The 12,187-nt window shown below is 44.5% G+C and overlaps 1 protein-coding gene across 2 annotated transcripts in view; it reads right to left on the bottom strand.

The window, feature by feature from the left end:
* The window catches only part of VPS50 (VPS50 subunit of EARP/GARPII complex), a 2,190,829-nt gene that overhangs the window by 1,390,634 nt on the left and 788,008 nt on the right, over nucleotides 1–12,187 (bottom strand). For both annotated transcript variants that reach the window (XM_069648466.1, XM_069648467.1), the window contains one exon: nucleotides 9,848–9,890. In XM_069648466.1, coding sequence (XP_069504567.1) covers nucleotides 9,848–9,890 — 43 coding nt within the window. The remainder of the gene's footprint in view (nucleotides 1–9,847; nucleotides 9,891–12,187) is intronic.

Genomic DNA, 12,187 nt, shown 5'->3' with positions numbered 1-12,187 from the left:
CAGGTGGGGTTCATCAGTGGGAGACAGGGTTCGGATAATATACGCAAGACCATAGATCTATTCCACTTTGCGCAACAGTCGGAGCTTAACGCAAGTGTCCTCTCTCTGGACTCAGAGAAGGCGTTTGACAGAATCGAGTGGCGGTACATGGATCTCCTCCTGAGGAAGATGGGTTTTGGGGCTCACATTATGAGCTGGGTAACGGCCCTTTACAGAGCTCCCACGGCAAGGGTCCAAGTGAATGGGGAGTTGACCAATGCTTTCCCCCTCTCCCGAGGGACAAGACAGGGGTGCCCTCTCTCCCCTCTGATATACGTCCTCACGATAGAAGCCCTGGCTATAGCCATCAGGGCGCATCCAGGAATTAAGGGGATTAGCAGGGGGGAGGTGGAATTTAAACTCTCCTTGTTCGCAGATGACATTCTGGTCTACCTGGTAGACCCTAGCTCCTCGCTCCCCCCCTACTGGACCTGATAACTGAATTTGGACGCTTCTCGGGCCTGAAGATCAATGCCTCGAAATCGGTCCTGCTCCCTATGAGACTCCGGGACCCGGGGCTTGACCCCCTGGATAGACTTCACGGGATTGCAATGGGGAAGGCTGAAATTCGATACCTGGGGGTTCTCCTCACACGGGACTTAACTAAACTGGCCACCGCGAACTATGACCCCATAATAGAAGGGATCACATCAGACTTGAGGAGGTGGGGAGGGACGATCCTCTCTTGGTATGGCAGGATGATGGCGGTTAAAATGAATGTACTGCCACGGCTCTTATATCTTTTCACGGCACTTCCAACCAATGTCCCACAGCAGACTTTCAGGGTGTTGCAGAACTCCACCCGGGACTTCATATGGCGGGGAAAACCCTGAGGGCCAGGAGGACTACGCTGACGCTGCCCAGGGAGGAGGGAGGTTTTGGACTGCCGGACTTCTGCCTGTATTTTCGGGCTGCTCACCTACGGGTCCTCCTGGAACACATGAAGGAGGGAATGGGGACGTACTGGTCGTATCTGGAGGATATGGATACCCACCCCCTGAAGGTTCGCGACCTCCTGTGGGCCCCACGGAGAATAATCCCGAGTCACTTGAAAGCCCACCCGACCTTGGGAGTCCTCTGGGACATTTGGAAGGAGGGCCCTCAGGCGGCGCACCTCACTACATGGCCATCCCCGATGTCTTCCCTCTGGGGGCATCCCCTTAACCTGGGTAGCAAAGGGTTCAGGTTCTCCCAAGTCTGGTCGGACAAAGGATTGGAATGGGCGGGACAGCTGTTCAGGGAGGGTGAATTCCTGCCCTACGAAGAACTGAGAGACGCACTCGGCCAGGGATCCCTGTCCATCTTTGAGTACCTCCGTTTGAAGGGCATACTATGTGATCAATCGTGGGGCTCCAGTCTGAGTAGACAGCTAACTCCCTTTGAAAAGCTTATAGATGCAGCGACCTCGAGGAAAGGGGCGGTTTCTAGCATGTATAAAATTCTCAATACGTACGACCTCCAGGGAATGTGAACCTTTCGCAAGTTCTGGGAGGAGCTGGCGGGAGAGGAGATTTCAGAGGACTCCTGGGCCAGAATATTCAAAATCGCCTTCCATGGGAACCTCTTCACAGCCGATATGGAACACAATTTCAAGGTGCTGCAAGGGTGGCATAGGGACCCAGTGAAACTGTCTAAGATGTTTTCGGGGGTGTCCCCATTGTGCCCGAGGGGGTGTGGGCAAGCAGGCTCCAGGAGTCATATGTGGTGGCACTGTCCAAAGGCACAGGTGTACTGGGGGTTGGTGAGGGGCTGGATGGCGGAAGTGATAGAGGAACTCTTACCTCTCAATCCTCTGACGATGCTGTTGGGCCTCCCCCCAGAGGAAATAGAAGTTCACCGGTATCTGAGGATGTGGGAGACAATGTTGCGGGCGGGCAGAGTAGCCCTTGCACAAAAATGGAAAAGCCCGGAGCCCCCCTCCAAGGAAGAGTGGATGAAAAAGGTTAAAAACATGTATATAATGGATAAACTGACTGCCATGGTGAACAATGACACCAGCGCTTTCTTTACAAACTGGTATGGAATACAACAATCCTGGGGATGGGAGGTCCATTGAACCTTCCGGGGGGAGAACTCGGACCCAATGGGGCGATCCAAGCGGAGAGCAGTACCTCAGTGGACGGGGATGCCCAGCAACCGGGGCGAGACGGCTCCAGGCCTAACGGCGTTAAGGGCACCAGCTGCATCACATTTGGAGGGAGAGCACGCTGCGAGTCTCCCGGCACAACAGACTTGGCTTGGACACAGGACAGGGGGGGTGGGCACAAGTTGGGGTGGGGGGGACATGGGGAAACTGTTCTTTCTGTAAACCTGAATAAAAATTGAAGTTTAAAAAAAAAAAACACAAGGGAAGTAAATACTGCAATAGAAGAAAGTAAAAGGAATTGTGAAATGGCAAGATTGAACTCAGCGGAAGGATGTCAAAAAGAGGGGCGAAGTCTAAAGTCCCAAGAAACAGTGTGTTGACAAAAGTTAACCCGGAAGCGGGATGTCCACGGCAAACTGTTTAAAAAGACATTAAGATGTGTGAGTGATAAAAGAGAAATTGATTTGTAAAAAGCCATAGTTGAAGAGGAGGACCCAGGGGGGAAGAATCATCACCTCAAGTGCAATCCGAAAGAACTTTTTGTTTGCTTTTTGAACCTATCAGATCCTCTGAAGCAGGAAAGACACCCTCTGAAGACCCTGATATTGATAAGAACTGTTTGAGGGGACTTCGCCCGGAAGAGGGGCACCAAGGGTTGAAACCATCACCCAAAGTACATTTGGAACTGAACTTCTTTTGTTTGTTATTTTTGAAACCCATTAGGTCCTTGGGGAACAAGAGACTTTTTGTAGAAAAAGAGACTTAACCACCAAAGGTCCGGATACATGAACCAGAACTGTTGTCTCGTGCTCGGAAAGCTCGAGAGTGTGCTGTGCTCAGTACCAGTACTCCCACCTTGTCCCGTGCTCAAAACGTGGGGAAGGGGGAACTCCAGGTAACACATCATTTGTGAACACTTCTTTCTTTCTTGTGAACGCCATCCCACACGCTTTTGTATTTAGTGTAAGGATTGGCAATAGGCTTGTCTTAGTATAGGCCCTTTTATTTGGCACAACGCCACTAGGACTGCCTTATTATTATTTGATGGTCGTAACTTGCTCCCATCTTAGATTTAGGTTTAGATTAGGCATTTTTCCAACCTACCTATACAGTTTAATAAACACCCTTGACCTGTGATCACTTGTGTCCATCTAATCTTTTTTTCTTTTTTTTTTTTAACTTTATTTTCCAGCTGACGAATACAATACATCATTATTATTTTTCTGAGCTCCTACACATACAGTTTAATTGCATTACATTGTAAAGACAGTAGTGATCTTATGTATATAGTATTAACAGTCCAACTGGTCATCTTCCCCTTCCGACTCTGACTGGGTGGTGTCCAAGTAGTTTCTAAGAGGGCCCCATATGTCCTTTGGCCTAAAGGTGGCATTTATTCCGCTGACATAGCTTACTCCGCTGTCGTGGACATACATTAATTCTTTTAACCATATTTGCTTTGTGGGCAGGGCTTTCTCTTTCCAGCTCCTCAATATGTTTCTTTTGGCCACTGCAAACAGTCTGAGAACCTTGACTGGCACTTTGCCAATATCTCCCAGCAGATATTTTTGCGGCGTGGCTGGTATTCGCACATTCAGTATGTCGCTAAGGGTAGAGATGATGTCCTCCCAGTACTGTTTTATAGGTGGGCACTCCGAGTACATGTGTATCAAGTTTGCTGGTGGAGCGTCGTATTTCGTGCATCGCGTCTGCTTGGAGGGGTCAAACTTGGCCATCTTCCTGGGGGTGATGTGCAGGTGGTTTAGCACTTTAAATTGGAACAATCTAAAATTGGCACATAAGGAAATGGTTTTAGTGAAGTAGCAGTATTTTGCCCATTGTTGATCCGCAATTGTGATGCCCAAGTCTCTTTCCCATTTATTCTTAATCTTGTTGTTGGAAGGGGCGTGTGATTGTACCGCCTGTGATTGTACCGCCTTGTACAGTGGGGATATATTCCCTACAAATCCCTCTTGTGTTAATACATTTGTGAGGAATTGATGGATGGATGGGTGGCTCGTTCGGGAATGTCGGCAATTTAGCCCTACATGGTGCCCTCAGCCGGTGTTATTGCATCGTTACGCTGAGGCCTGTCCCCACTTTATTCTGGACTTCCACTAGGATCACAAATCTCCCTTCAAGATACAAGTCTCCAAGTTTCATCTCTTTTCCTAGGTCCCATCTCCTCTGCAGTGTGGTGTTTAGCGTGGGTTCAATGCCTGGGTAATGCCAGATGGGGGAGTGGGGCCAAAATAGGTTGTCACATTTTACCCTGCAAAATATTCTGTCTCCCTGTGGAGGCAAATATGTTTTGTAAATTATATGGGGCAGCTGCACATTTGTTGGCTTGTATGTGAGCATATTGTTCCGTCGAGTTGGACCAGAACTTATCAAAATATGACTGTGCTGTATAGTAGTACAGGAGAAAGTCCGGAGTGGCAAGACCGCCTGTGTCATGGTTTTTGCACATTTTTGGCCAGCTCATCCTAACCGTGCCCCCACCACATACGAAACTAGTGGCTAGTTTACATAGCTTGTCGAAGAATTTTTGCCCCGGCCATATTGGTATATTGCTAAATAAGTATATCAGTTTAGGTGCCGCTACGATTTTCAGCAGGGCGATGCGTCCGTATGTGGAACATGGCAGTTTATTCCAAGTCGAATTATTTTTTTTTTATTTATGTTTATTTTTTGGCTCTAGTATATAAAAAAAGATAAAAACAAAAATAAAAAAGTTTAGAGCAGCTGCAGTTGGCTAGAGGCTTGGGATTTTCACCTAGCACAAGAGTATATGAGTCAGGGTTGTTGGGGATTTCTCATGCATTTCCAGCCCACCTCCCCAGTTAAACTTCCCTCACCTTTGAGTCTGCTTTATGGCGCTCTCCTTCCTGCTTTCAAAAGCAGGGGCACATAGTTGCAAGTTTCATTTGTGTTTTGCTCCAGTTACTTAACTGGAGATGCCCAGTGCAGCTGTGGCTTGTTGCTTTTCAACTTCTTATGCTTCTTCTCCTTTTCTAGTGTTTCAGTTTCTGTCCTCTCTCCTTAGTTTTCGGTTGGCCTGCTTGTCTATACTGCACTGTGTGACTGCTTTAGAGCAATCTGACTAGCAAGTAATTATTCCTGTTTTGTGCTGCGGTGCAGACGAATTTGCATCAGTGTTTTTTAAGTGTCTTTGGCGCTTTGTAAACTTATGTGCGATGCTGCAAATCGCCTTATGTCTTCAGAATGACTTTAGCACCTTGTTACTGTATGCGCGATGCTGCCAATCACGTTAATGTCTTTGGAAGGACTTTAGAACCTTGTTAATGTATGTGCAGTGCTGCCGAGCATGGATAACAGCTGCCCTTGTTTGTCTTCCTTTCTTTCGCAGATCCGAAGTCGGAGTTCCCTGGAGCCATATGGGGACCTGAATGATGCCTTCGCTGCGGTCCGAAGCAGCTGTTGAAGCGTGCTACTGGTGATATCAAACAGGTAAGCAGAACGCTGGAAACATGATTCAATACAATAGGAGCAGACGATGAGCGTTCGTCTGCTTTAAGCAGTACAACGCGAAGCGAGGCTGCACGCATGGGTGTGGCTTAAATATGAGGCCCACCCATGCAAACTAGACAGCCTTGCAACCTTCATGTCAATGGCCCAACTGTCAGCCCTGTCGGTAGCATAGCTCTCAACTCTCACGCTTTTGGCGGGTGTCACCCGCCTTGTAAATAGCTGACTCACCCGCCAAGCCTCCATCACGCCCATTCATTTCAATGGGCGTCTCACCGCCAAAACTAAAATCGGGTGTTTTCACCCGCCTTCGCGACCCAAATGGTTGAGAGCTATGCGGTAGGCCGGAAATGTCCTTCACTGGTGGCCATCTTGGAGGACCTTCTACTGAGGTACAGACAGGGCTAATGGATCTGTGGAACGCCAGATATGCCACAGGGAGGTCCAGCCTACACCCTTCCTGGTCTTTTTAGCCCCGATTGCTGTTGAAACTTGTGAGTGCAAGAGTGTATTTTCTTATGGGCTACCCTGGTAATCATGACAAGGTGTCAGGTTAGGGGCAGCAAGGGGGTACGGAATGGGTCATGGGGAAAGGGTGGAATAAAAATACATAAATTAAAAAAATTAAAAAATTTAAATCTAAGTAATGACAACAAAGTAAATTACCACAAAGCAACGTAGAAACCTTAAGAGAATTACACTGGCTACCCAGGTCAGCCAGAGCCAAGATGTCTGCATCACATGTAAGGCAACTATTTTCCGAATTTCAGCCAAACTTGAAACAAAACTTGCTGGCTTAGGAGCGACATGTACCTCTAGGAGCCAGACCATTGCAAAACTCGAGACTAATCTGGTACGCAAAAAGAAAACCAGGCAACAAACTTTCGCTTGCTATACCCAAGCCTACTGGAACACCATCCTGGTCGCAATCATGTCTACTACAATGCTACTGCAGCTCAGGAAGGATATAAAAAGACCAGCCTCTTCTGGGAAGACCTAGGGATCACTTCAGACCTAATACTCTTGGGTATATACCTCTCTTGGAGTATGGGACATGTAAGCTTCTATAACCTGAAAAATCCCCTTGCAGCGCCCCCTTTAAAACCCACATTATTTGTACAGCACTCAATTGCTTCCTGACTAGGTTAGTGCTATTCAAACAATCGACAGGCAAAAACCTCAGAATTCCCGGCCTTTCCAGATTTGTCTAAGCTTTGTGTGGCAAGACATCTGTAACAACAAGAATTTGTCACAGCTGCCATGAAGACTCCTTACAGAGAGCTTTTTTTATTTCATTTAGGAAAACCTTTCATCCAGTATGGTCACCTAATTTGGCCAGTTAGGTTAAATATGTTATGTTCATGCTGCAATAGATGTTCCCATATTTAGAACCGATTCATCAAGGGGAGTCATGGCCTCCAAAGCTTTTTGGTAAGGGGCCAGACTGGAAGATATTTCCAAAATCAGCAAACGGGTCTAATGCAATTGTGTTCAATACATTTTTCATAAACCTATTGTCCATGACACAATAAGTGCACGGAATAAGTGCATGGGACGGATCGGATGCATGGGACAGAATAAGTGCATGGGACGGATGGAGTGCAAGGGACGGATGGAGTGCAAGGGACGGATGGAGTGCATGGGACGGATGATGGGAGTAGAACGGATGAAGAGAGTGGAGCGGATGAAGAGTGTGGAGCAGATGGAACAGATGGAGAACTGAGGGAGTACATAGAACTGAGGTAGTACATAGAACTGAGGGAGTACATGCGAAGGATGGAATGCATGGAACAGATAGAGGGCATGGAATGGACATTGTACAAGAATGGATGGAGTGCATGGAACGGTTGGAGTGCATGGAATGCATGGAGCATGAAGGCACTCGATCTCAAGCACCTACTGAAAACCACCTTATCACATCACCACGCTTACTCTCTTCTATACACCACCACTCAACTAGAATACAGCGATACTAAAACATTCGGTATAGCTGTTCTCATACCAATACCTGCCACATACTCCCCATCATCCTAACTAATCACAGCTGGCTGCACACCCGCCAGCCTAGGCGTTCTCCTCAGACCTAACGCAGCCAGAATCTGTCTGGTATCACGCTGCAAGAAAGAACACATACTCCTGATCTCCCAACCACCACACCTACCGCTAAGAAGCAGCTAACATACGAGTGCCACACCAGCTGCACACATATCCGGTGCACACCTTATGTGTCTGTCTCTCTCTCTCTCTCTCTCTCTCTCTCTACTGACTTGAACTACGATTCCCAAGGGTGTTCAACCTACCAGCGCCTTGAATTCATACCAATGGTACATGAGGCGCTATAATAATGCAAAGTAACATAACATAACATGTTATGCTGTTGTGCTTCTGCAGCTTTGAATGTGCATAACAGAATACTCAATGAAATGCAGCAGTATGCAGATTGCTAAAAGTAAAATTACCACAGAACGTTATGAGTCTATAATAGGATAGAAGCAAGTGTTATGCCTCTTCTACCACTCCGGGACATGATTTACAAAGCGTTTTCTTTTTTTTCTTTTTTTTTTTAGCCCAGGCAATCCCAACAAGTTTTTTCCTGAACGCATGGCAGTCAGGACAGACAAGATGTGGTTATTCTAGTGTTGGACAGTGTGGATTGTACCCTTGGCTGCTCTTCTTACCAAAGATTCAAGCTCCAACTTAGTAATGGTTGCTGCATGAAAAGAGGACATAAATGGCACAAAGGAATAAGATATAGAAGTAAAGCAAGGACTATTAGCAAACAACTAAGGAGGGCGAGGGTCACATGTTACACAGAACGCAGATACGCAGATTGGATATCTCCCTTCTGTGAAAGATAGTGAGCTAAAGAATCTGGGTAAGGCTCTCGTAACCGGGACTAATGCCCAGCAGAGGCACTCTGAGGAGACCCCTTATTTTTTGCATATTTTAAGTAACTTTGGGTCTCACCCTAATTTACTAGGGGAACCCAGACGTGGACCCCCCCTTGCTCACTATTCTTAGAGAGGCACAGCTCCACCCTACTGATGAGGTCGAAACAGACAGGACCACTTGTCTGGGGTTGGTGTTGGTACTCTTGTTCAGAGAATTGCCTAACATTTTGGTGCTGGACTGCCCCAGGGCAGGACAAACAATGATATGTTTTGGATATTTCTCCTCTGTGAATGATAATGAGCCAAAGAATCTGGGTAAGGCTCTGGTAACCGGCACTAATGTCCGGCAGAGGGACTTCCCAGGATCCCCCCGCCCCCTTGTTTTTTGCTTCTTTCAATACCTGTCAAAATCACAAGTAACCCCCTCATCATTTGAATATCACATTTAATTAAGTAGTTGCATATAATCTACAGACTCAGTTTTCAATTTTACGAGCTAGTCGGACATACCTTACTACAGATACGTCTTATTCATTATTATTAATGTTACCTTCTGCTACATTGTTTCCCCCAATGTCTTATTAAATATATTTTATTAAAGTTTCAAAAATAAGGAAATTTACATTATCACTCTTACTTCGGTTTTTCACAATGTGTAAACGGTCTTAAATCTATGAAACAGGAAGTGCAATCAGAGGAGAAACAGTGCAGCCTTCAGATTAATTTATGAAGCAAAGATGGTACCATAACCACTGGTGGTATTCCTTGTATTACTACTGTTGCTAGTGTCAGAACCAGTACTGCCAACCACTACTGGCAATACTACTATTGTATAACTGCTGCTGCTACTGTTGGGGCAGAATGCATAGATATGTTAACTTGTTGGCAGCTAGTAAAAGAAAATGGATTCTTGTACATGCATTTTTGACAATCTGCAGTCTGCACGATCTCTGTCATGCCACTTAATGTTTTATGTACTGAACAAAAGGAGGCTGTAAGCAAGAATATGGTAGCACAAATCTTAAAAACAAGATAAACGATAATTTTTGGTTTGAATATCGGCATATAAATCATCAATAGCAATGAAAAATATTTTGTTTTTGTCCACTTGAAAATAGTAAAAGTAACGTGCCAAATGGTGCCTCGTCTATACCAAGCAAATGTGTTCTGCAATAAGCGCTGTGCGCGAAACGTGAGATGTCCAAATGGAGATGCAATATTAAAAAACACTGGACACAAAAACAGCTTACATGTGTCTTATTGTAAAAGAATAATAAGAGAATATCTGCAGAGCGCGTGATAGATGGCAGAACTGGCCCGCCAAGTGTACAGCACTTCTCACCTCGATTTGTTCCAGTGTGTCCTGCAGCTTTGAATTCAATTCGCTGTAAGAAAAAATGATTCATTACTGAGCTTGGAAGTCTACACATTCAAGGTGCGTTTTATCTCTGATCAATCACTCACAGCAGCTTGCTCGGAGAAAGAGATGCTTACACCACGCCGCAAATGGAATTGAGCCTACCCTCTGAAGTCAAGTCCTATCCAATTAAATGACATCATGTAATGAGGACATCTTGCTGTTTGCAGAGAAATCTCTTTTATGAGCAGCTTGCGGTCACCCAAGATTAACGATCAAGCAAAGTTTTCAAAACTGTTGTCCTGGTCGGTCTAAAGGACATTTGTATTTATGTTATTATAAAACAGTTTGCAGACAGACACAAACGGTTTTGGATTAAAGGACGCGCCAAAATGCCTAGATCAAATCATCGGTTTTTATCTTACACCCATGCGTGTTACATTCCAAACGATAAGGAAACCGCACTTTGCTTAAACAGTTTTGACCGAAAAAAGATGCCATGTTAGAAACGTAGGATATGCAGATATTTCATACATTTCGAAAAAAATCCCCTGAATAAAAAACGCCCACACGTATATCTATATAGTAAATACATACATTTATCCTAAAATGGACATATGAATATAAAACCATAAGCAATTCATGAGATAATAAAACAATGATTCAAAGCAATGAATAGAGTAACTGTACTACTGAAAAAAAGCACGTTAAGAAGGGAAATAGTGTTTCCAAAGAAGGTGCATTATTTTGAGAATCTTTCTTTTAGCAGCAGTGCCGCCCTTTATTAAATTGAGAAGGGGATACGAAGGGATTGATGGTACTAATTTCGTGTCACTTTTAAAACGCGCATGCCCAACTGCTGCCAACAATAACAGCCTTTTTTTAAAATGGGTAAATTCTGTGGATGAAAAAGATCAGTGTTCAGCACCATGTCCAGAAGAAGTACAGGCCCCTGTTTTAGGAGGCGCTTCTGAACATCGCTGTGAGTAGAAAAATTAAAAATTGCATAAAGGGGCGGTAGGGAAGGATTAAAAAAATGATGAAAAAAAGAAATTGTAAAAAGAACCAAAGGGCCTCCCCCAAAATCATCAGCCAAATTAATCTAGGAGAATACAAGGATCAAATTGAAGTAGCAAAGGGAATAAATACAGTCGAAGATGGAGTGGGGAGGTTAGTGCCCATCTTCTACGTTAATTCCATGAAAGGGAGAAAGGGTAATGGTTCTTTGAATGTTTAAAACCAGACTAGGAACATAGAAGAACGAATCTCTGAAGTAGATTCTGTAATTATTTGTTTGTCTCCTGCACAGAATATAATTGCTTTATTAAATCAAGATCTGGGAGATATATATCCCAAGAATAGTGGAACTCCGTCATATAGCATTACAACAGGAGAACTGAGAAGAGCTAATGATCAAGTTAAGAAGATCACACAAAATGTATTGACTCAATATGGAAATTATTTGATGACATTAGATCCTGGAGAAGTGGGTGCCATCAGTCTACTAGGGGAACAGATTCCAACGGCTACCCGGATAGGATGCAGTAATACTCAAAAAGAGGGGGAAATAAATGTACCAGTGAGAGAGAAGTGATACATCTGATTTGAATATGACCAGGATGCTGGGAGAATGTGATCATTCAAGGTATCCCAAAGTGAGATCTGATCTCACCTCTATTGAGAGGGACACAGTGCTCGATAGATTTGAACATACTATAGTGCGCACTCCAATGGCCCCTGATAACGTTAATTACCAACCGCAGAAGTTGAAGTGTGAGGTTGGCAAGCGTATCACTATAGAAGTTCTATTATCTAAAGAGGAGAACATAGTGAATAATCGACAATCTATTCCAACACATCTGCAAGATATACCCCCATTAAGAATAATAACTACGGGGGATATAATGCGGGTGGAGTTACCATATGAAAACAGACTTGATTTTACGATTATGGATGTGGCATCCTTATTGGTCAGAAAATGCCTTTTTAATGCTATGGGTGAATTTAGGCTGCAGGGATTTGATCTAAAGTTATATGAGGGATATGAACAGAGCATGAATCGAAATTCCCCTTAAAAAGTAATGAACATTTTAATAGTTTTCTGTAATCTAGAAGGTAAATTCACTAGAATTATAGCTATATCAGAGAGAGAAAGATCAGTAAAATCACCAAGGGAAGACTGGCTCCAGCTCAAAATACTTTAGTAGTGGAGAGTAGGCATTCCTGTGTCAAAAGACCAGGTTTTTAGCATTGTAACATAGAATACACAAGGAATTCTCCATCTAACTCAACCTAACAATTCTTTAACCCAAGTGTGGGGTTGGG

This window comes from Ambystoma mexicanum, chromosome 2q (genome assembly GCF_040938575.1).
Source record: "Ambystoma mexicanum isolate Mex_15411 chromosome 2q, UKY_AmexF1_1, whole genome shotgun sequence".
Taxonomy (NCBI): Eukaryota; Metazoa; Chordata; class Amphibia; order Caudata; family Ambystomatidae; genus Ambystoma; species Ambystoma mexicanum.
This window is presented reverse-complemented; position numbering and strand designations above follow the sequence as displayed.